This window comes from Caloenas nicobarica, chromosome 5, assembly GCF_036013445.1.
Source record: "Caloenas nicobarica isolate bCalNic1 chromosome 5, bCalNic1.hap1, whole genome shotgun sequence".
NCBI lineage: Eukaryota > Metazoa > Chordata > Aves > Columbiformes > Columbidae > Caloenas > Caloenas nicobarica.
The window spans coordinates 51,943,997-51,965,685 of NC_088249.1; the positions used below are offsets into that span (position 1 = coordinate 51,943,997).

Sequence of the window (21,689 nt, forward strand, 5' to 3'; positions counted from 1 at the left end):
TCTAATAGTAATAATTTAAGACCCCAAATTAAAAATTGTTACAGCTCTTAAGGGAGCTTTGAGAGTTACAGTCAAGATCTGGATCCACCCAGATTGAGAAATCATAGCTGAAGCTTTGGAAAAAGTGCTCTAAAATTACAATAACTGAATGAACTCAGTATTTTTATTCATTTACAGGACAGTCGTCTGAGGAGGAATAACTTGAGGAGAAGCAGCTAGCCCTGGTGTTGAACTGCTGATTTCAGTAATGGTCTTTTAAGCAATTTAGGAGGAATTTTGGAGTGGGATCAAGTAAGAAAGGAAAAGGAAAGGAGGGATTAAAGCAGGTGGGAGACTAAGTGCTGTCAGTAGCTAAGTAGTTAAAATTTGAGAGAACTAGGAGTTAAGCATATGTATGTAAAGATCTGAAATGGGATAAAGCATAATGGATTTTACACTATTATGACTCAGCTACAGTAGAAGTAACATTGGAGAGCGATGGTATACATAAGTGTTGGAGGGTACTTAGACCTAATAGCCAAAACTTAACTTCTAAGCCTTGCATTTCTTTAAAGAGGAAATTATAAAAATCATATATAGTGGATAAGGATGGTAAAAGTCTACACAGAAATGTTATAACTGATCATGCAGACAACTATGTGTAATTCTCCCCTTTGCGGTCCCCCACAGCTGTTAAGCTGCCTCCACTCATCCCAAGCCCAGCTCTGATACTGCACAGCTGCATAACCTTGGGCCAAACTTCTTAGCAAACCGCTAAGTTATGAGACAGCCTACAAGAAGATAAGAAGGGCAAAAGCAGGGGGAGGAAAACTGAGAGCTTTGGGTCAGATTGAGCCATTAATATCTACAGTGAAAGCTAGATGAAACTAGGTTTGAGCATCCTAACCATATGTTACCTTCCTCAGAAACGGCCAGCAACAGCATTAGTCACACATCTGAGCTACATCAGGTGACAGTGATATGGGGATATCTAAGAGCAAGACAATGCTGTACCTGTGTAATAGACCGAAAAAGTGAAAGCGTGAAACCCTCCCAAGGACTGGCAAACTAGAGACACCAGTGGTCCCACTCATTCCACAATAACAAATAAACTCAGGACACCAAGAGGCTGCCAAGGCTGCCCAGGGCTGCCAGCATGCAGGAACATTGACAGCTATGACTCGTATCTGCTGTGAAGGATGGCAGCTGGGCTCTTGAGCATTCCCTGCTGTGGGAGCTTTTAAACAAGGGCTTGAAGGAGGTGCCCATGCTCTGGTCTGGGGTGGCCAGGGCTGGCTCTGTGGTGCTTGTGTTGCGGAGGATACAGGTAGATCAGGGCTGCTCTAAGCCAGACAGGCAACGCCTGGCTTAGGTTAATTTAGAGGTTCAGGGAAGCTGCAATGCTTATTACAGCCTGGTGGGGTGGTGCAGCTCAGGGGTTCATGCCTAAGCATCCCCCTGTGCGAGACCCGAGGGGTGGCTGGGAGATTAAATTTTAAACCTCATAGGGTTGGTGCAGGCAGAAAAGCTTCTGGAGCAGCTTTGCATTTCCCAAATATACAAGGCTGCAAGAGGCAGGAGATAGCTAAATGAAGAAGCTTTTCTCCTCTTCCTTGCACCTAGGAGCCTAGCACACAGCTCTTGACTTCAACTTTGTAGCTTGGCCATGCTTTTGGTCTGTGCTAAGCCTCTTCCAGTAGTCAGTAGAAAAGCTACCCAAAAAGCCATCAGGCCTTGGGTCCATCACTCTGCCCTCCTCTGAGCTGGCCCTACTTACAAAACTGGGAAGCTGCTGGGGTCACAGGGTGACAGGCAGCAGTGTAAATGTTTGGAGAAGACAGGTAGGAGTTATCAGCTGGGAGCTAGGCGAGGGCAGAGCAGGTGGTTTTGGGGCTGTGCGGGAAGAGAGGAAGGAAAGACTCCAGTTCTCGTATTAACTGATAACATTGAGAGCGTTAATCAGCGAGTGAAGCTCATCCCTTACACTCTCCAGGGAGTGACAGATCGTCTGAGGGCTGTCCAGGAGCTCGATGCTGTGGGTGTAGGGCTCGTATTTCACTGAGAAGGGCCGCTTGATGTGTGCCGCATAGTTCCTGCAAGGAAAGGGGTGAGAGGGTTTGGTACAAGAGAGGAGTCCTGAGTGTCCCTCCTGCCCATCACCACTTACCCAGGTCGCAATGAGTTAATGCCTTCTATAGGCAGAGTTTCTAGGTTAGCGAAAAAACTCTGGTTTCCCACCTTTCCAGCTCCACAGACCTATAGCAGTAGTTGAGATCCCTGCTGTTCAGCAAGGAAGACCGTGTGTCTGACTGCAGGTTTCTGTGGGCTGAACACCTGGGCTTGTATCAAACTGGAGGATGCACTGTACTGGTCACCTCCATGGCCATCACCAGGCATCCTCTAATTTAATTTATTTTTTTCTTTTTTGAAAATGCCAAGGAGATTTAGAAGCTAATTGCAGGGAAAGCCTCTGATATTATAGTATTATATTCCTAAATCCTTTCTGACATTCATTTATTGACTAATCTCTGCTTGGGGAGGGGAGAACTATCTGCAAGCCATATTAAGAATAGATTTGACAGACTGCAGCTCAGGCCTGGGAAAAAGGATAGGAATAGCATCACCAGAGCCGTGTGCTTGAGCAAAGTTCCACTACTGGACCCAAAGCCAACTAGAGTCTAGATCTCAGTGATGAGCCTGACTTTACCTGAAACCTCTCAAGATCAAGGCCTTGTTGCTGCCTTTCTAATGGAGAAGTGCATGGTCAAGTGAAAACAAGTCAAGGGTAAGATTTCCCCAAAGTTGCTCATGTTCACCTCCAACACTAAGATTTGTACACTTGACAAAGTAGGGTTTTGTTAGTTTAGTGGCTGTGTAAATATGAACCTGGGAATCTAGATGTAGGTACTCATGGCTATAGTCTCATGCTGGAAAGGCCTGGGGAAATGAACGGACAAACAGCACTAGCAACAGGCATGCTTCTCGGCTCTGCTGAGGCTTCACCCCTTCGCTCCTGAATTGCTTAGCTTAGGGTACCCTCTTGTGGCTACCGCGGGTCTGCTCGGGCGCAGGGCTCGGGGAAGAGCATCCCATTCTCGGGGAGATGCTCCTCTGGCTGCTACTGAATGTCGCGGAGAAGCCTAGTCCTGAATTACCAGGATTTGGAGGAAAATACCGGACAGGGCCAAGAGCCAACATGGCCAAAGCCACAGGCTCGTGCTTGCAGGGAGCTGCCATGCTTGTAGGAGGAAAAAAAAAAAAAAAGTGCAAACAGAGGGGTTTTCTGTCCACCTCCTAGAATATGTGGCTTATCTCAGTTCTACCAGGCAAGGTCTAGCTCACCTCACTTATTTAATGCTATCAGCCACAGTGATGACTCACAGTACATCTTCTAATGGTTCCCTCCAACATGGATGTGTTCACATGACACCTTTTTGAAGCGTACAAGTATGACATGGGTGCCTGGAAGGGCACTGAGAGCATGTGGAAAGTTTTATTTCTGGGAAAAGAGGCTTTTCTTGAGAGGTAACACTGACAATCAAGTCTATGGCGGCAGCTGCCAGTAATGAAAAAATATAGATGTTTTAATGTTTTCACTACTGAGAGTAACATCTGTGTGGTCTCTGAGCTCTTTAAAGATGATCATTTACAGTGCTTGTCACTGTGAAAACCCTCTAGCCTAATCTTGGATGTGTATGTGATATATTTTTTCCTTTTTAAATGCAAGGAAATGACTCATTAGGCAACAGTTGTGGTTTTCTTAAAGCAGCCTAGTGCATGTGAGAGGACAGGCTCCCCAGGTGCTTGCTTTTGAGCAGCTGGACTCTGAGTTGTATGGACAGTGCAAGTGAGGGTAATAAAAGCAGAAATTGAAATATAGCAGTCCTCACCACATTATTTATATGAATTACCCCACTTGCAGGAAATGCAATGTCATATACATTGTGTAATACTTCGTTTCGTCCTACCCCTTTCCTATGCTAAGACAAAATGGTATAGGTAAAGTTCTCCTCTGTTGGTCAAATGTTAAAGGACTGAGCTTTCCTTCTTTGGGCAATTTGGAGTATTGTCCAAGACAATTCTCTTCTGAATAGATGTCCATGGGTAGAGTTGCCCCTCTCCATTCTATTTGCAGTCCCATGGGATAGGGAAACTCAGTTAACGTGTTGGGATGCTGTCTGAGTTCTGCTAGCCCAAGTTAACCAGCCTAGGAGGCAAACATTCCTTTTTATTTTCCCATGGTTAAAACTATCCACATCAAGCAAATCTTTTTTGCTTGTGTATGAGCTACTAATGACTCCTGGGATTTTTTTGCTGGTTGAATGATAAAAGGATAGGTTGACCAGCAGCTGCTCAGAAAGTCAAATGTCTCTCTGCATCCTGAATGCCACCATTTTGAGCAGTTCTTCACCCCTCTCCTAAAACTTTCACCCACAGAGCAAACTTTCACATGATGCAGAAGTCCATGTTTTAGGACACATGCTGGTGGGTGCTCTTGTGAGGGACAGACAGTACCTGACCTGAATCACTTGGCCCTTCTGCATCAAGGAAATAGAGAGGATCCTGGTGAGTGGTTTGAGTCTCCAATTTTTGGACCACTAGCCCTCAATTTTGTTGCTTGACATCACCAGGGAACTGAAGATAGTCTGTAACTCCTTCCTATGAGAACTAGGGATACAAGCTAGATTTATCTTGTGTTCTCAGTCTTTTCTCCAAAAGTGCCTCCATCCCACTCCTCCACACCCAAGCCCTTGAGTCCAGCATGTTTTGGGGGGTTCTTGGGCAAATACGAGGGGCTGAGGCTGGACCTTGTGGGAGTTGGAGAATCGCTTTACTTTGACAGACCTGACAACAGTTTCCAGAGTACTTCTGAGACCTTGAACTGAAAGCGGCCATGATGCCAAGCCCCGCTTCAATATATTATAGATTCATTTCCTTTTCTTTGGGTCTCCCTCACCATCCAGTCCTACCTCAGTTTATTTTTTGCATCACTGAAGCTCTCAGACACAAAATACACAGACTGGTAGTTCTGGTCCTGGTAGGGCTGAACAGCAGCAGCGTCGGGGTCAAAGTCCCTCACCTCTGGTTCATCTGACAGGGAGTGCTATGGACACAACGGAAAAATGCCAGAATGAGATTAAGAGTATCAGAGAGCACGTATGTGATAGACAGAGAGGGAGAATAGATCAGGTAAAGTCATTGGAGCTTTGCAGAGGAGGGAGGTGTTTGCTATACAGGGTCTAGAGCAGAGAGAAAGGCAAATTATGCCGGGACTTACTATGAGCTCCCCATATGAAGACAGAAGTCCAGCTCCATAGGCTTTGACTATCCCATTCTGTCTGCAGAGTCCAAACTCCACCGTAAACCAGTAAAGCTGTGAAAGGAGAAAGAAAAATGCATAGGGGACACAGCTTCACCTCTTCATCTCCCTGTCACTTCTGAGCCCTTGCATTGCAGCCAGGGTCTAGGCTTGTTTAAATGAGTGGGTGCCTGGCACATTGTTCTCTTGCCTTACCCTGCACCCATCACTGCCACGGCAAAGTGCTAAACTAAACTGCTGCCATGCCAGGAAGAGATGGAAACTGAGTCCTCAGGCTGGTCCCCTGCACACCTGGCCATTGCACGGGCTGCCATTCAGTGCCCTTGGAGCAGGATGGGTCACCTTGCAGAGGGAGAGCCAAAGGAAGTGGATGTCATTTAATCCCATCCCAAAGAGTCCCAGCAGTGCTGCCACTAGAAAGATGATACTTCGTGATACTCTAGTGCCTGAGAAAATTGGGTTTATGTGCAAGTGAGCTCTGCTGTTTAACTGATCTCTGCTCTGCACAATCACCATGAAAGAGCAGGGCTGGGGCTGCTCAGGTAGGGGCTCTGAGCCTGCAGATCTGGGGAGACTAGGCTGGACCAGTTCCCCTGATACCACAGAGGTGCTGCTGGAGGGGTCAGGGACCCCATCCAGCAGAGACGAAAACTTACAGTTGCAAGTTTCTCAATTTCTTCATCAGTTGCTCCCAGAGATGCCAGCCCAATGTCCTGGGAAGAGAAGGGAAGGGGTGAATGTCAGGATAGATTTGGTCTGAGGGCTTCTGTCTTACTTCTGTGAGACAACACATATTGTTACCCTGCACTGCCGTGCATCTGCTGGGGATTCATCGTGTTCAAATTAAAACTGTTTTGCTGCAGAGTCTGATATTTTTACTCTATATTCTCAGTCCATCACTAGGGCTCCTCAACATTGTGTTTAATATAAATACATCCCGGAACAAGAAATGCTTAGGTGGTGAGAATGGGATTGGTTTGGGTTCCCACCTTATGCCCTTCCCCCTTACCTGAGAGAACTGGGCAAACGTCTTGTCAGCCAGCATTGGGACGTGCCCCAGCAGCTCGTGACAGCAATCCCTGCCAATGCCCAGGGGAAAGGTGGAGAAGGCAGTCAGCAGCAGATAGAGTTTGCCCATTAGGGAGAAAGGTTAGTTGCTGGCCAGGTGGGATGCCCAGGCAGCGGAGGTGGTCGGGGCTGGATGATACTCACGGCTCGGGGGAGTGCATGGGCGAGGACGCGTGGCGAATGTACTGCGTGCACTGGAAGACGCGGAATGCCAGGCTGGCGAGGAAGTCCCGCGCTGACAGCAAACCAGCCACTGGCCGGAGCTGGAAGCCAGTCCTCTCTGAAACAGCACAGATCATCTCTGCAGGGGCTGTGCTGGTGCCCCATGTTCCCCGCACAGACAGCAAAAGCATCAGTGCTGGAAACAAAAGGGCTTCTGCTGTGTCAGACCTAGTCCTTCTGCTCCTACTAGGGAGCAATATCTGTTCTTTAGATGGCCAGTGGGATCATTTGTCTATGGTTTTGACCTTCAGTTGCAGCCCACTGTGTTTAGCTGCAGTCCCCACTGCCTAGAGTCTACTCCTGTCCTCTGTGGGCAATACACAAGCCTCCAGCAGCTCTCCTCCCAAGTCTCTGCCCACACACTCCTCCTTCGAGTTCAGCTTTCGTGGCTCTAGCTGCCACCGCCATGCTGGAGCCCTGGCAGAACCTGGGCCTGGGTGCTACAGGCTTGTACCCACCTTTTAGGAAGCAGGAGACCTCCTCCAGCTGAGGGATGTTGTTCTCATTGTAGCCACAGAATTTCTCCAGTAGACTGAAAGCTTCGAGGTACTCCTTGCAGGCATGGGTGGGGTATAGGCTCTTCAGGGTGCTGTACACCTCCTTCCTTCAGGACAAGAGATGGCAGACATTCAGTGGCTTGCTGTGTTTAGTCCTCTCCTGTCCTCTCGTTATACACTATCAAACCTCCAGGTTTCTTGTCCTTTCTCCTTTCTCCACCACTAAGTCTATGTCTGTGTGCATTGATAGGGGTATGTAAACATACAGACACACATTAAAATGAGCCTGCAAAGTCAGCAGTTGTATCTGCACAGAACTATTTCTGACCTTGAAGGTCAGAAGATTGTATAAAACATATTAACTGGTATTAAAATGTTCCCTGTAGGTTACCTCCTGAAGTTGCACTATGAAGACAGTCAATATAACCAGGAGATGGCCTTGTTTAGGAACCTGTGTACTCAGGTCATATAAGCTGGTCGGCCTTGTTTTCAGAGACACTCCTGCAGCAATACTGCTGGAAATAAACATGTTCAAAGGAACTGTTTTCATGAGTGGGGCCAGCAAGGTACCATCCAGATATTCACCATGGGCCTCATACTTCTTTCTGCAGCTATGATAACTGCCCTTTGGAGGCTGCTACTAAGCCAGGTGCTCTTAGAGAGGCAGGACTCCAATTTATCTACCTCAGTCTCTGGGAAGGATCCTTTGGAGGAAAGTCCTGGGGGCTGCAGTGTGGAAGTGCTCTTGGTGCAGCCCCAAGAAAGGAAGAGACAGATCATCACTGTTTTGGATGTAGACTAGACTAGACTAGACTAGACTAGAATAAAAATGTCCTGAGTTGGAAAGGACCCACAAGGATCATCAAGTCCAACTCCTGTCCCTGCATAAGACAACCCCAAAATACTCATCTTGTGTCTGAGCTTATCTCCTGAATGCAGATGCTACCAGAAAACACCATGCAATGAGTTACTGCTTTTTGTAACAAGACATTAAGTGGGATGGTTGCACTCCTGATATATTTTTCAAGAGGTCACATCCTAACTGTTTAGGTTTTGATTACCAACTTCTAGTGGTGAAGCAAATACATGTCACAGATTAAATCAGTGCTCACCAGGTAGCAATCTCCTCTGCCGTGTACTCCACATGAGGGATTGGGTCCCCGCTGCAAGGCAAAGGCACCATTACTGACAGCAGCAGAGCCAGGCTCCTCTTCCCTTTGAGAAGGAAGCACTTTGGAGAAGCTCTGCATGTCAATCACTCTTCTTAAAACCAAACAAGGGGGTGAGAGGAAAGACGAAGCTTTAGTACTGGGTCATTTGTACAGGTGCAACAAACACATAAACACAGAGAAAAGCATTAGCCTAGCCAGAGGTTGTAAGTGAACAAGGGATGAGCAAAAGCTTAGTAGGCGTAACATTAAATAAATATATATTTTTTTAAAAAAAAAAGTTTTCACTGGGAAAAAAAAAGAAACTTTGTGTGAAAATAAATTAATTTCATGTGCCTGAACTTCAGGGGGCTGATGGCTTCAAGAATGAATCAGTGACAGGGAAATAAAAGCAGCAAATAAGGAAAACTAAACACATTTGAACTGCAGGAAAATATATTGTCAGTAAGACTAAGGGCACAAAGACAGAAAATCTTAATACTGTTGTAAGTGGGAATTAAATAAGACTGACACTTCTGCCTTTTCTGCATCATAATTAGCAATTGTATTTCCTGAATCCTTCTGCTCTGTATTTGAACAAATGAGATATTCACATATTACAGCGATAAAGCATAGTTCTTTTTCCTTTAACAGCCTGAAGGGATGCTACACAGGGGCTCATAAATGCCAATCTGCAGATGAGATGTGAGAGAAGACATCTTAAATGGGTGCATCATCTTAGGAGAGTATTTTTTCCTGTGTCCCTCAGGACTCTCCTGCTGACATAGTGACTTTCTGTGCATTTAGTATTAGTACAGGATAAAAACATCAATGTCTATATCCTGGGCTTCAAATCTGCAAAGAACATGGAACCTAATAAAGCAGAAAGCCATTCTGTGATCACACTAGTTCCAGGAGTAGCTCAAGAAGGTGACCCATATAATTTCCATAGCCTGCTTTCATATGGCTTGCTACAGAAATATACATTTAAAGTCCTGCTTGGAGAGGGAGATGCTACAGTGAAAGGCAGTATTACTGAATAGGATCTAGGGAATATTTTACAAACCAGACTGAATACTAGAGTTCAATTTGATGTTGTAGGGAAGAGGCTGAGTGCTATTACTGCATATATCAGAACAGGAATATTAAGTGGGAGTACAAGACATAGTCTTAAATCTATATAAGACAATGATGAGGCCATTACTGGAATCTATTTAATTTATCAGAGAGAGTTAGGAAGTGAACAACTTAGTCTATAAATGCCTTCATAACAAAACAAAACAAAACAAAAATGCCTGATAGCAGAATTCAATCTAATAGATGAAAGGCATGTGTGATCCATTGGGTGAAAGCTAAAGCTAGTAAAGTTCAGTTTAGAAATAAACCCCACATTTTTTCACAGCCAGGATAATGAACCACTGGAACAAGTTTTCTGGGCATGTGGTAGCTTTTTCAGTACTTGAAACACTGAAGTTGGGATTAGATGTCATTCTAAAACAGATGCTACAATTCAAAATGAAGTTGGACATCCGATGGAATTATACGTGCCTTTTGTTATGCAGGAAGTTTATTCAGGTTTTATCAATGTATGAATTAATGACTACAGACATTTTTTAATTAACAAGAAACCCAAATACATAGAGAGAAGAGGCACACAAAAGGAGCTGGCAAGGCTGAATGGGGAGACAAAACATAAAAGATGTCTCATGTAAGTAGCACAATGAGTTCCCAACAGGTTGCATTGGCATGGCATTATCCCTGCATGGATGTTAGGAAAGAGACTTACTGCTTATAGTGAAAAGCAATTTCTGCTATTGATTTCCTTCTCTGGCGATACGCTTGGTCAGCGTAGCCCTGTGATGACAAACAGGAACAGAGACAAGATTTTTAATCAGTAACTAAAACTTCTCACCCAACAAAGGTCATCACTGGCTAGAGGAACTTCTTTCCTGGTGGTGATTGCACTACAGTTCTCTGATCAGCTGAAATGATAGGTGTTCTCCAGATGTCTGCTTCTGAGGGAAGGCTCAGGACTCCCACGTGAGGAGGCGGCCACACAGACTAACTCACCGGGTGATCCAGATCCAAGTCAGGGTCGAACTTCGTGACCAGATGGTGGCACTTGTCCAATTCACAGATTTTCCTGGGAAACCAGTGAACTGTGGGGAAAGAAAAAGATAAAAACTAGCTGTGGAAGCGAAGATGGAGCATCCCCTGCTGAGAAGGAGTAGTGAGGTTGAATAATATACATCCGACCTGGTGTAACAAATGCACACACACAACAACACAGGACACAGCTGTGCCTTCTAGGAAGTAGTCCCACACTCTCAGCACTCTTGTCCTCGAGTCAGGTCTAATGCCATGATCTCCATTTCATGTCTTCCCTGCCCATCTCTCAACAGAGTATTTTGTGACAAAAGCAAACAAGAAGATGAAAATTGGATTTTACTTGAAGATTCCAGACTTCACATTAAAAACAAACCCAGAGGTCCAGCTGATCATAGAGTGATTGCTGCAGATCTCTAGGGATATTTTACAGTAAGAATCACCTGTCTTCCAAACAGGATGGCATGGGGGGTGTCTTGTAATTTAGTGGTGGATCTGTACAGAGTTCCTGACACATAGTTAGGAAACTACTTCACATTCATCATAAAAAACAGGAGTAGGCATGGAAAATTCTGTGGGACAGGTGTGAACAAAACATGAAATTTCATCATCTATTTCTATTTTTTCAATCTGGTGGCAGAAGAACTGTCTATGGACTCTGCAGTCAGTTGAGAAATGGGCAAGGAGGGAAGTGGCTTTCAGGATTCAGGTGTTCCAGAGGCAGTCTTTTCTGTTTTGCTCAAATTCAGCACACAGTAGCCCTTCCGTTTTTCTGGGAATAACAAAATCTCCACCCTGTTTCTACAGCTCAGCCTGTCCACAAAACTGAAACAGTTTCTAAGTTACTTACATTTGTCTTCCTTCGTGGTCCTCACATCTTCTGCTACCCTCTTGATGGAGCTAATGAAAGTATTGAGGTCAGAGCTGTGGACTTCACAGCGCACAAAGTACTCCAGTTCAGCTGTCCCTTCACGGGGCTTTCGGCTAAGCCTGGTCTCCAGGTGGTGAATTTTCGCTTCAAATGTCTTTTAAGACATGGAGAAGGAGAACAAAAACATTAAACAATACTTGAAACACCTGCTGGTGCTTCCCAAAGATGTCCATATGGATACATTTGGGACGAACAGCCATTTGTATTTTTCTTCTACTTCCCTCCCTTGGGATAAACACACTTCTCCATTAATTCCACCGTTTTTCCTTCTTGCACAGACAACCAGTGAGACCTGCCAATAACTATCAACAGAAGACTTCCACAGTGGCAGAGAAGATCGCGTCAAGTGGGGAAACCGATGTGGCAAAACGCCACCTCCCATGACCCCCTTTCCATCCGTCTCTCAGTTGAGGCGAAGGCGCCTTGGGGCTGGTTTGGGGTTGTCGGGCGGTGACGCGCAGGGGCGGGCGCTGCGCGGGCATGGGCGGGCGGCGCTGGCCGCGGTGCTGAACCGGCGGGGCTCGGCCCGCCCCCGGCCACGGCGGCGGTAATTTGGGGCTCGCTATCAAAACTGGGATCGTTCAGGACCATCATTAGAATTGACCGCCCCCAAATAATAAGAAGGAGACAAGATGGAGTCTATAGTCTTCCAAAGGGCCTTGGTAGATTTGTGGAGATTTTCTCAGTGAAAACTGGCAGTACAAGCACAAATCCCTGGGCGGCAATCCAACCTTCCCAATGTATCTGTGAGATCTTTGGTAGAGGAAGGGACATGATTTCTTTTGCTAATTGGAGGCAAAAAAGATGAGAAGGAACAGATGCGATGCCACAGGTAAATTAAATTTAGGCCTGTGTTTTTGAATGTACCTACCAATTTCTCTATTACATTGTCGCCTCAACAATCAATGCCTTTGCATTAATCTGTCAGCTGTGATTGCATTACCTATGCTTTGGCTGCATGTAACACATATAGCAGAGTGAAACCAGCTTCCCTGCAGCCTGGTTCATGATGAGGCAAATGTCATTATGCCCGTCTGCTTTCATATCTTGTACCTGCATTGCCAGAGGGATCTGGGAAATGAATCTTCCTCTGCTGTGGCTTGACATGCTTGTCTTTTTATTATATTTAGAGGCCTCTCTGTGACAAGCTCAAAGAGGTTTTTGGTTTTTTTTTTACCAGAAGAGATCTTGATGCAGCAAGTAAATTGCTCCAGGAAGAAACAAATAATATTTGAACATAAGCTGCCCTTGTTTCTTGCTTGATGTTTTAAAAATTGTTTAGATTATAGACTTTAAATGCAGTGTAACAGAAAATATATCAAGTACAAGAGCCTGCGTTTCGATGTTTCATACCCGCTAAGCAGTGTGTTGCATTTGAAATGTTACACTGATGGATTTTTCATGCCTTATCTGGCAGCTGTGCATTTTTGGAAGGAGACCTCAACCATGGCAATACTAAGGCTTTTGTCTGACAAGCTTGTCTTTGGGATTCTTTCAGTTTTGATACAAGAACAATATGTTGCCCAGAAAACAGCTTTTCTTGCAACAGTCCTCCTAGAGAAGATGCAAGATATTTTGTAATTTCACGCAGAGGGTGGTGGAGCACTGAAACAGACTCCCCAGGGAGGTAGTCACAGCCCCAAGCCTGACAGTGTTCAAGAAGAGACTGGACAACGCCCTCAGATACATGGTGTGAACTGTGGGGTTGTCATATACAGGGACAGGAGTTGGACTCGATGATCCTTGTGGGCCGCTTCCAACTCAGGAGATTCTATGATTGTATGATTTTGTAACTGCTGAAGATCTTGAACACTTCTCATAAAATTGTCAGAGATAGCATTACTTGGGTGATGAATAGCTAGAATGCCTACAATTTCAGGGAAATACTTATCCCCAATACACACTTTTTATATGTTTACAGCTGTTAGGTAGTGGGTTTGCTGTACAGTGTTTCTGGTGACCTGTTTTCACCCCAGAAGTGGTTGCATTTCATGGGGAAGGTGTTATATAATTATCATGTGTATTAATATATGAGCTAGCAGCATGCCCTTGTGATGAGAAAGGCCAACCACATTCTTAATTGTAGTAGCAAGACTGCAGACAACAGGTCAAGGGAAGTGAATCCTCCTCTCTATCTGGGATGACAGAGACCACATCTGGACTACCATGTCCCGTAGAAGAAAGATATTGATGTGTTGTAGCAGGTATAGTGGATGGCTGCCAAGATGCTCATGGGGCCAGAGCACAATGTTATATGAAGAAAGACTGAGGAAATTGGATTGTTTCAGCCTTAAGAAGTGAAGGGGCAGGGGAGATTGGGTCACTGTCTACTAGTTCTGGTGGGAGGATGTAAACACAGAGATTTGTCTCAAAAGTACACAGTGGGACAACAAGAGGCAATGGGCTCAAGCTGGAAGCAAGGACATTGGGAAAAGAAAAAAAACCCAATCAAGCAAACAAAACCCAAAAATATAAAATCTTTTTATCGTGTAGGCTGTCAAACGCTGCTCAAGGAGACTGTGGGATCTCAACCTTGGTGGTTTTCAGAATGCAACAGACATGGCCCCGAGCAACCTGCTGTGACTGGACCTGCTCCGAGCAGGAGGTTGGACTAGAGACCTCCAGGGGCCCCTCACAATCCATGTGACTGATTAACAGGAACAAATTGTCCTCTCCTCTCCCCGCTGAAGTCAATGAAATTAAACTACTGTAGATAAAACATGGCTCAGAATCTCGGTTTGCAAAACCCTTTTGAATCTTTCTGGATGAAAATATACTACATAAATGCAAGTTGTCATATTTTGATTACTGTTTAAATAGTCAGCACTTATCTCAGTCTTTCCATTCATAGTAATGAGATCCTAGATAATGCAACGTTATATTGCTGGCTCAGGGGAAAATGCTCCATTAGTTACCAGTTTTCCTTGATACTAAAACCATATACAGGTTGCATCTCTGGAGGGAGCCAACAGAAGCCTTAACATGTGAATCAAACTCATCCCTTAAGTAGGAAGCTTATTTTGAAATCATTATGTAGGTTTTACACCCAGGGTGAAAGTTGTTCCTGTAACTCTTTGATCAAAGAAATGTGGCAGTGCCGTTCAGAGACTGCCAAAGCCTTGACCCACAAGAAAGGCAGGTTTGGTCTTTAGCCACAAAGGGCACATGGCATGTTTTGAATATGGGATCAGAGCCCTGCACATGAAGTTGAAGTGCTGAGCAGTAGAGAGGACTGTCAGAGTATTCTACAAGCCACAAGGATGTGGACTGTGAGTGTGAAACTGTGTGGTTGGCTCCAGTAATTAAGCGAAGTTAAGTCCAGAGCTTAACAGCCCTACCAGACAGAGATATGACGCATTCCTAGTGATGGAAATTGAGGCCACACTGGGGCATGAGTAAAGCATGATTGTGGGAACATCAGACAATTAACCGATAATTGGCAGTAGTCAGACCTAGTCTGGATCTTCTTTAGCTGACCGAAGTGATATTTCTTACAGAACAGCCAGGAAATGTGTAGTGTATTCCTTGGTTCCAGTACAACAGTTTGGGTACTTACCTCAAATACTTTAAATGCACGGGACAGTGGTGAAGTCTTGGCTCCTTTGAGCATGAAGAAGAGGTTCAGCATGGCTCTCCCATCCTTCTCCTCAAAGACAATGGTCTCCGTAGACTCTGTGGCATCAGTGGCTGCAGCTGCAGCTGCAGCCTCTCTTTCCTTCCTGGCATCTTCAATGAGGCTTTGACGTCTACCAATGAACCGCGGAGACTGAAGGCAGAACAGAAATAAATAACACTTCTGATAGAGCTGCAGGGGAGATCAGAGGCAACCCTGGTAGCTGAGTGAGGTGTGACCAATGTGCCTCAGCAGAGAAAGGAAGTTTGGACTGACTTGCCTGGCTTTGTAGAGAAACATCTGGTAATGAGTACTGAGGCTTAAGAATTGAACTTTTAGAAATGTTGATGTTTAGGAAAAATCTGTGTAAAATATTCTTGTAGCATGATTAGAGGGTGGGCTTCACTCCTCACCTTCCCTAGCAACAGTTTTCAATATCCTTCAAAAAATAAAAATGAGAAACCACCTTACACAGTTTTTGATGTTTGCTGAACTCAAGAGGAGAGGCATTAGATTAACATGAAGTCATCTAAGAAAAGATACACTATGAGGGACAGCTGAAGCCCACAGCTGTGGCCTGGCCTAGAAACATGAACTGTTTGCAGGTGTATTAGCAGGGCAGCTTAGCTAAACTTCTTCCGGTATCCAACGTGACATTTTCTTCTGACATTAAGTGGATGCTTGTCCATTGAAGTGTAATTGGAACGACATCCATATACACCAAAAAATAAACTCCTCCAACCAATCTATAGGTTTGTTTTGTCCCAACAAACTCCTACAGGCTTCTGTTACTTGGAATTGCACCTAAAATGCCACAACACTGTGCCTGGGGTCATGTTAGGTCACTTGTTTGTATTTATAGTGAGCTACAAGCTATTTCACAGAATCATAGAATCACAGAATCACAGAATGTTAGGGATTGGAAGGGACCTCAAAAGATCATCTAGTCCAATCCCCCTGCCAGAGCAGGAAAACTTAGGTGAGGTTACACAGGAAGGCGTCCAGGCGGGTTTTGAATGTCTCCAGAGAAGGAGAATCCACAACCCCCCTGGGCAGCCTGTTCCAGTGTTCTGTCACCCTCACTGAGAAGAAGTTTCTTCTCACATTTAAGTGGAACCTCTTGTGTTCCAGCTTGAACCCATTACCCCTTGTCTTACTGTTGGTTGTCACCGAGAAGAGCCTAGCTCCATCCTCGTGACACCCACCCTTTATATATTTATAAACATTAATGAGGTCACCCCTCAGTCTCCTCTTCTCCAAGCTAAAGAGACCCAGCTCCCTCAGCCTTTCCTCATAAGGGAGATGCTCCACTCCCTTCATCATCTTTGTGGCCCTGCGCTGGACTCTCTCCAGAAGTTCCCTGTCCTTCTTGAACTGAGGGGCCCAGAACTGGACACAATATTCCAGATGAGGTCTCACCAGGGCAGAGTAGAGGGGAAGGAGAACCTCTCTGGACCTACTAACCACCCCCCTTCTAATACACCCCAGGATGCCATTGGCCTTCTTGGCCACAAGGGCACAGTGCTGGCTCATGGTCATCCTGCTGTCCACCAGGACCCCCAGGTCTCTTTCCCCTACACTGCTCTCTAATAGGTCATTCCCCAACCTGTACTGGAACCTGGGGTTGTTCCTGCCCAGATGCAAGACTCTACATTTCCCCTTGTTATATTTCATTAAATTTTTCCCCGCCCAACTCTCTAGCCTGTCCAGATCTCGCTGGATGGCAGCACAGCCTTCTGGCGTGTCAGCCACTCCTCCCAGCTTGGTGTCATCAGCAAACTTGCTGATGGTACACTCAATTCCCTCATCCAAGTCATTGATGAATATATTGAACAGTATTGGTCCCAGAACTGACCCTTGAGGCACTCCACTAGATACAGGCCTCCAACCAGACTCCGCCCCATTGATCACAACTCTCTGGCTTCTCTCCTTCAGCCAGTTTGCAGTCCACCTCACTACCCGATCATCCAGTCCACACTTCCTCAGTTTTGCCGTGAGGATGCTGTGGGAGACGGTGTCAAATGCTTTGCTGAAGTCAAGGTAGACCACATCCACTGCTCTGCCATCGTCAATCCACCTTGTTACGTCTTCATAAAAGGCTATGAGGTTGGTCAAACACGACTTCCCCTTGGTGAAGCCATGCTGACTGTCCCTGATGACCCTCTTATCCTTGATATGTCTTAAGATGGCACCAAGGATAAGGTGTTCCATCACTTTCCCAGGGATGGAGGTGAGGCTGACCGGTCTATAGTTGCCTGGGTCCTCCTTCTTGCCCTTTTTGAAGACCGGAGTGACATTTCAATCACTACTGTTTCTTTTGTTATACAAATAGCTCATATACTAACTTATTTGTTCCTGTTCTTTTTACAACCAGGTTTCCATTTAGAGGTTGTTCAGCTGTTTCCCATTTTCCGTGTTCAATGCCCAAACCAAATGACAAACCCCCAGAACTTGGTAAACGAAACATTTTACCAAGGAAGGAGCAGCATATAAAGCCATCCAGCATCTGCATACAGAGGGAGACAAGCTGAAGTTTTCCCTCTGATTACATTGAAAATATTTAGAAAATATCTTCCCTACCTTGTGAAAATTTGGAGAATGTTTTCCTTTCAAAAAGCCTGCTCAAATACTAAGCCCATTTTCTCTCTGATTTTCAAAGCCCACCATCAGTAACTAATGTTTCCTATGAAAATCCTCTTGGATGCTTTAGCAGTGTAAAGCTGACTTTTTAAATGCAGCCTGAGAAATGCTGCACATCTAGGTGCCAGCCCACACACTTCTATACAGTCATTTTTTAATAAAGATACCCCTCCGAAATTGTATTTGCTGATCTTCAACCCCTTTATTCCTTGTGGCACAGAAAAACTCCTTCTAACAAATAAGCACATATGGCTGCTGGTCTAAATTGAAAGTATTCATGCCCTAAGAGAGAAGACATCTAATAAGTGTCCTCAGCCATAACTTTTAAAAGCTTGTGAGCATCTGCTCAGCTTTAACCGTGTGTTTTATATTGCTACTGTGTTTGACTCTAAGCTGGTGTTTACTTTAAAGTGCCTGCAATAAGTAGGGCAAACAGCCTTGTGCTAGCCATGGTAACAGGGCTCTGCAGCAGTCCCAAGCCAGGTAGTGCATTAGCCAAGGATGTTTTATCACAGTGTGCCCCAAGGTGCAGAGGTGCAGCAGGATTTTACTTCTAGGGTGGACAGGATGGAAATTAGATTCCCATCTTTTAAGCTATAAATCAGGTTAAAATCTGACTGGGGGAGTTTAAATAGTGAGTAGACCTTCTGCAACTGGAAAGCTGCACTGGGAGCATCAGTCCCAACAAGTCAGACCTGTTAGCTGGGACTGGGTGGCCCCTGGCAGGCAGGAGAAGGGGGTTTTGGTCCCCATCAAGGGGTCCTGGAAGCTGCTTAGTTCCATGCTGGCATGTTTTGGGTGGGTAAATTTAAAAAATAAATAAATACATGAATAAACAAATAAATAAATAAATGAAAGGCCCAATTTTGCTCGGGAGAAGGGTGCTGGGAGGGGTCTGCCTGCCTGCCACGTCCTCTGCTGGGTAGAGGCTGCCTGGCTGTGTGCTCCCCATCTCATCGTCCTCTCCTCTGCCCCTCACATTTACGCTCATCAGGATATTACCTCCTTTTGCTGGAAATTAGGAATCTGGGATATAAACTAACCAAACTGATCTCCCATGATAGATGCGTTCTTTTCTCTGGAAGGTGCCATTACATGGTATTTCCAAATTGTCTTGAAGACTAATTCCCTGAGTGCATATCTAGTTACAGTGAAAACTTTAATTCGATTTTGCAAAGTATTTATTTGCCTAACCAGGGCCTCATTCTGATACAGTCATTCACCTCTTAAGAAGTGTTAGTTTGTTTTTCCTTTTTTGAATTTTCTGCAGCTCAGAGTGCCCAGCCTGAGTAGTGTCATTAAAAGTACTGTGTTCCGAGTTAAAGTACTTTGGCTTTTGATTCCCTGGCTCATTATTTGCAGTAAGCAGGAAGGACTGTAAAGACTATTTCCCTCCCTGCAGCGTGAGGACAGTAATGACCCACCCCTGCTTCCCTGGGCTCTCCTTCCTGCTGGTTTGTCTCCAGCTGCCATCTCCTGCCTGGCTCTGTTTGTGTGCTCTGTAACCAAACCCTGCCCCAGTCGTAGTCTTGGGGTGTCTTGTAAAAACTGTTAGCAGCAGAAAAACTAAATACATAACAAAATAATTTTCTGCAGTGTGGGTTTGGCATTTGCCTGGCCCAGATGACATGTAAAATACCTGCTGGTGTAGATGAGTTTTGAAATTACAAAGGTCATTTTTTCCCCACGGTTTGGACAGTTTCCCCTGCAGCGGGGTGCTGGTACCCAGGGGTCAATGGCAAGAGAACACCTCAGACCTGCCGGAGCTGGTGTGGTGGTGGGCAGAGGCTGGGTGGCCAATTGCTCATGGTCATGCCAGGGACACGCACTGTCACATACAAATGCAGAGTCATGCCTCTTGCCTGCTACAAGCCAGTAAAATAAATGATGGGATTGTGGAGAGCTCCTGTGCTAGGTGAGAGCAAAGGGCAAAGCGTTGCGTGCAGCATGCTTTCAGAGTGATCCTAACAGGGCTAAGGGTTTTTTTAAATTATTATTATTTTTTATGAGAACTTCCATTCAAAGAAGGAATGCAAAGACGGGCTGAGATTTTATGTCTGCCCCAGGCTGGATGAGCCGCTCACCCCAAGCAGGCTGCCACACTGCTGCCAGCGCACCTGGTGAACCCAAATCCTTTGGTCCCTTTGTTCAGTGGCCCGTTTCCCATCAAACACAAAGCAGCGCTCCAGAATGTGTAATAACCAAACACTCCCCCCTTCTCCAGACAGCAACAAGCATCTCAAGTACCGATTTGATGAGCAGCCTGGAATATACTGGGTTTTCAAGAACCACTTGAGTGTTCATTATTTTGCTAGAATGAAAATGATTGTGTGAGAGGGAAGCCTTTCTTCATTTGCATTCATGAGAGAAAGCAAGCTTACTTCCTTGTTTCCTAAATGTTTCCATTCCTTTTCAGCACACTCCACTCTACAAAACACCTCTTGCTGCCTATGTAGTGGCTGATTTTACTGAGTCAGAGCACCACGCAGGGTTAAGAGGAGAGTGGGTGAAAAAGGCAGCCCGTGTAGGGAAGAGAAACGGGGAGCTCTATTACTGCCCTGCTGGAGTCACCTTGCAGACGTCTGCCAAGCACATCTGCTCTCTAACCTAGCTTGATTCTCAGGTGTCCGCCTGCCGAGCATCCTGAGGGGTCCCCTCCTGCTACACCCCCTGCCATGGGCTGCTCTGGCTCCTGCAAGGCCATCCGCAGCCTGGCCATATTCCTGATCCACAGGACTATCCCATGCCGGGAGTCTCCGGGCTCCTCCTGCCTGTCCTGGCATTTGGGTTAGGAGGTGAAATGTCCCCGTCCCTACAGTCAGTCCAACAGGTTGGCCAAACTTTGCTTTCTAAAGACACTTGTCAGCTCAGCAGGAAGTTTTCCTCGCCCTTCCCTGACATGTACAGACCTGATGTGCGTAGAAGCATCAGACAGGGCTGGGAACAGAAAAGGGAGAAGGATGTGCTGGGAGAGAGCGAAACTGCGGACACAGCAGCAGTGAACAAACTGATTGAACTGCCTGTGCCTCGCACGATGTCTGAAATAACAGGCACACTTTTTCATTATGCTAGAACAGGTGAAATCTCTGCAGTTTATTGCCTTGAAATCAGGAGAGCATTAAGGTTTTTAAATTCCCTTTCACACTGGGGATTCCTTGTTAGTTCTGCCTTAGGTCTACAGGTTATTTGCCTTGCTTTTTGTTGCCGGCGGGGGGATGTTGCATTAGTTCAAGCTTTAATCTACCTATAAGTTTGCATTTCACATGTACCACTATGTAGAACTGTTCAGGTAATTTCCCTTTGCCAGCCTGGAGCCCGGAGGTGCCCATCTGCGGAATCTCCCACAAAGGCAGTGTTGGTCCATCTATCCCTCCCTGTCTCTGTGTATAGCTACAGGAGAGGCTGCAGTTTTTGGAAGAGGAGGGAAAGAAGTGTAGAGTAGAAGAAGAAGAAGAGTAGCTTTGTCTTACCATGATGGCCTCAGCTTGCTTGGAGTCCAGCTCTGACACCGCCCTGCGGAAGCCTTTGGCTGCAGAGGTGGAGGTGTTCGGAGTTGGCATCTTTGCTCTTCCACGAGCTCTGATCTCCGCTTTCTAGCTTCTTGCCAGCTTTTTATAGGGCAGGGCTGACGTCAAAGACTCTTTCAAATCTTCTCTCCCCCCGCCACCTCCTCATCATCACCTCCCTCCTTTCTCTCCCTCGGGCTGAGAGGAGGAGGGGACGTGAAGGAGAGAAACGTTTCTGTCCCATTAAATCTAATCGCTACAAAGATTGCAGACACCCTGCCTTCACAAACCAGACACTCCCCCCACCTGTTTGCCTGCACCCAAAAGATTTCTACTCTGTTTTTTTCGCTCCATTCTTCTTGATGGAATTCACTCTTGTGCTATGTTTCTGTCCAACACATTTGCTTTTCCAGTTTGGGAGGTATAAGAAAGGATTTTGATTTGTGAAAGGACCAAATAAAAGGAAGGAAGAGCCCCCTCTAGCCCTTTTTCCCCCCTTGTTTGCGTTGTCATTGAGACAGTAAATGGATAGGAAAATAACACCGATTCCCCCAAGGCAGCTGCGGAACTGGATGCTTTTCTCATGTGCTCACCTCCCAACGCCTGGCCCCTGCAGACGTTGAGCATTTCAGTGCTCTCCCTCAGCCTGATGTCTTGGC

The 21,689-nt window shown here is 45.7% G+C and overlaps 1 protein-coding gene across 1 annotated transcript; it reads right to left on the bottom strand.

The window, feature by feature from the left end:
* Positions 1-1,912: 1,912 nt before the first annotated feature.
* On the bottom strand, positions 1,913-21,084 carry TH (tyrosine hydroxylase). The gene is made up of 13 exons (XM_065635989.1): positions 20,995-21,084; positions 14,828-15,037; positions 11,191-11,365; positions 10,305-10,393; positions 10,021-10,088; positions 8,199-8,249; positions 7,048-7,193; positions 6,512-6,647; positions 6,309-6,378; positions 5,956-6,012; positions 5,258-5,353; positions 4,950-5,083; positions 1,913-2,072 (listed from the first exon to the last, which is right to left on the bottom strand). The coding sequence occupies exons 1-13, from the start codon at positions 21,082-21,084 to the stop codon at positions 1,913-1,915; spliced, it is 1,482 nt and encodes a 493-aa protein (XP_065492061.1).
* Between the last annotated feature and the right edge of the window lie 605 nt (positions 21,085-21,689).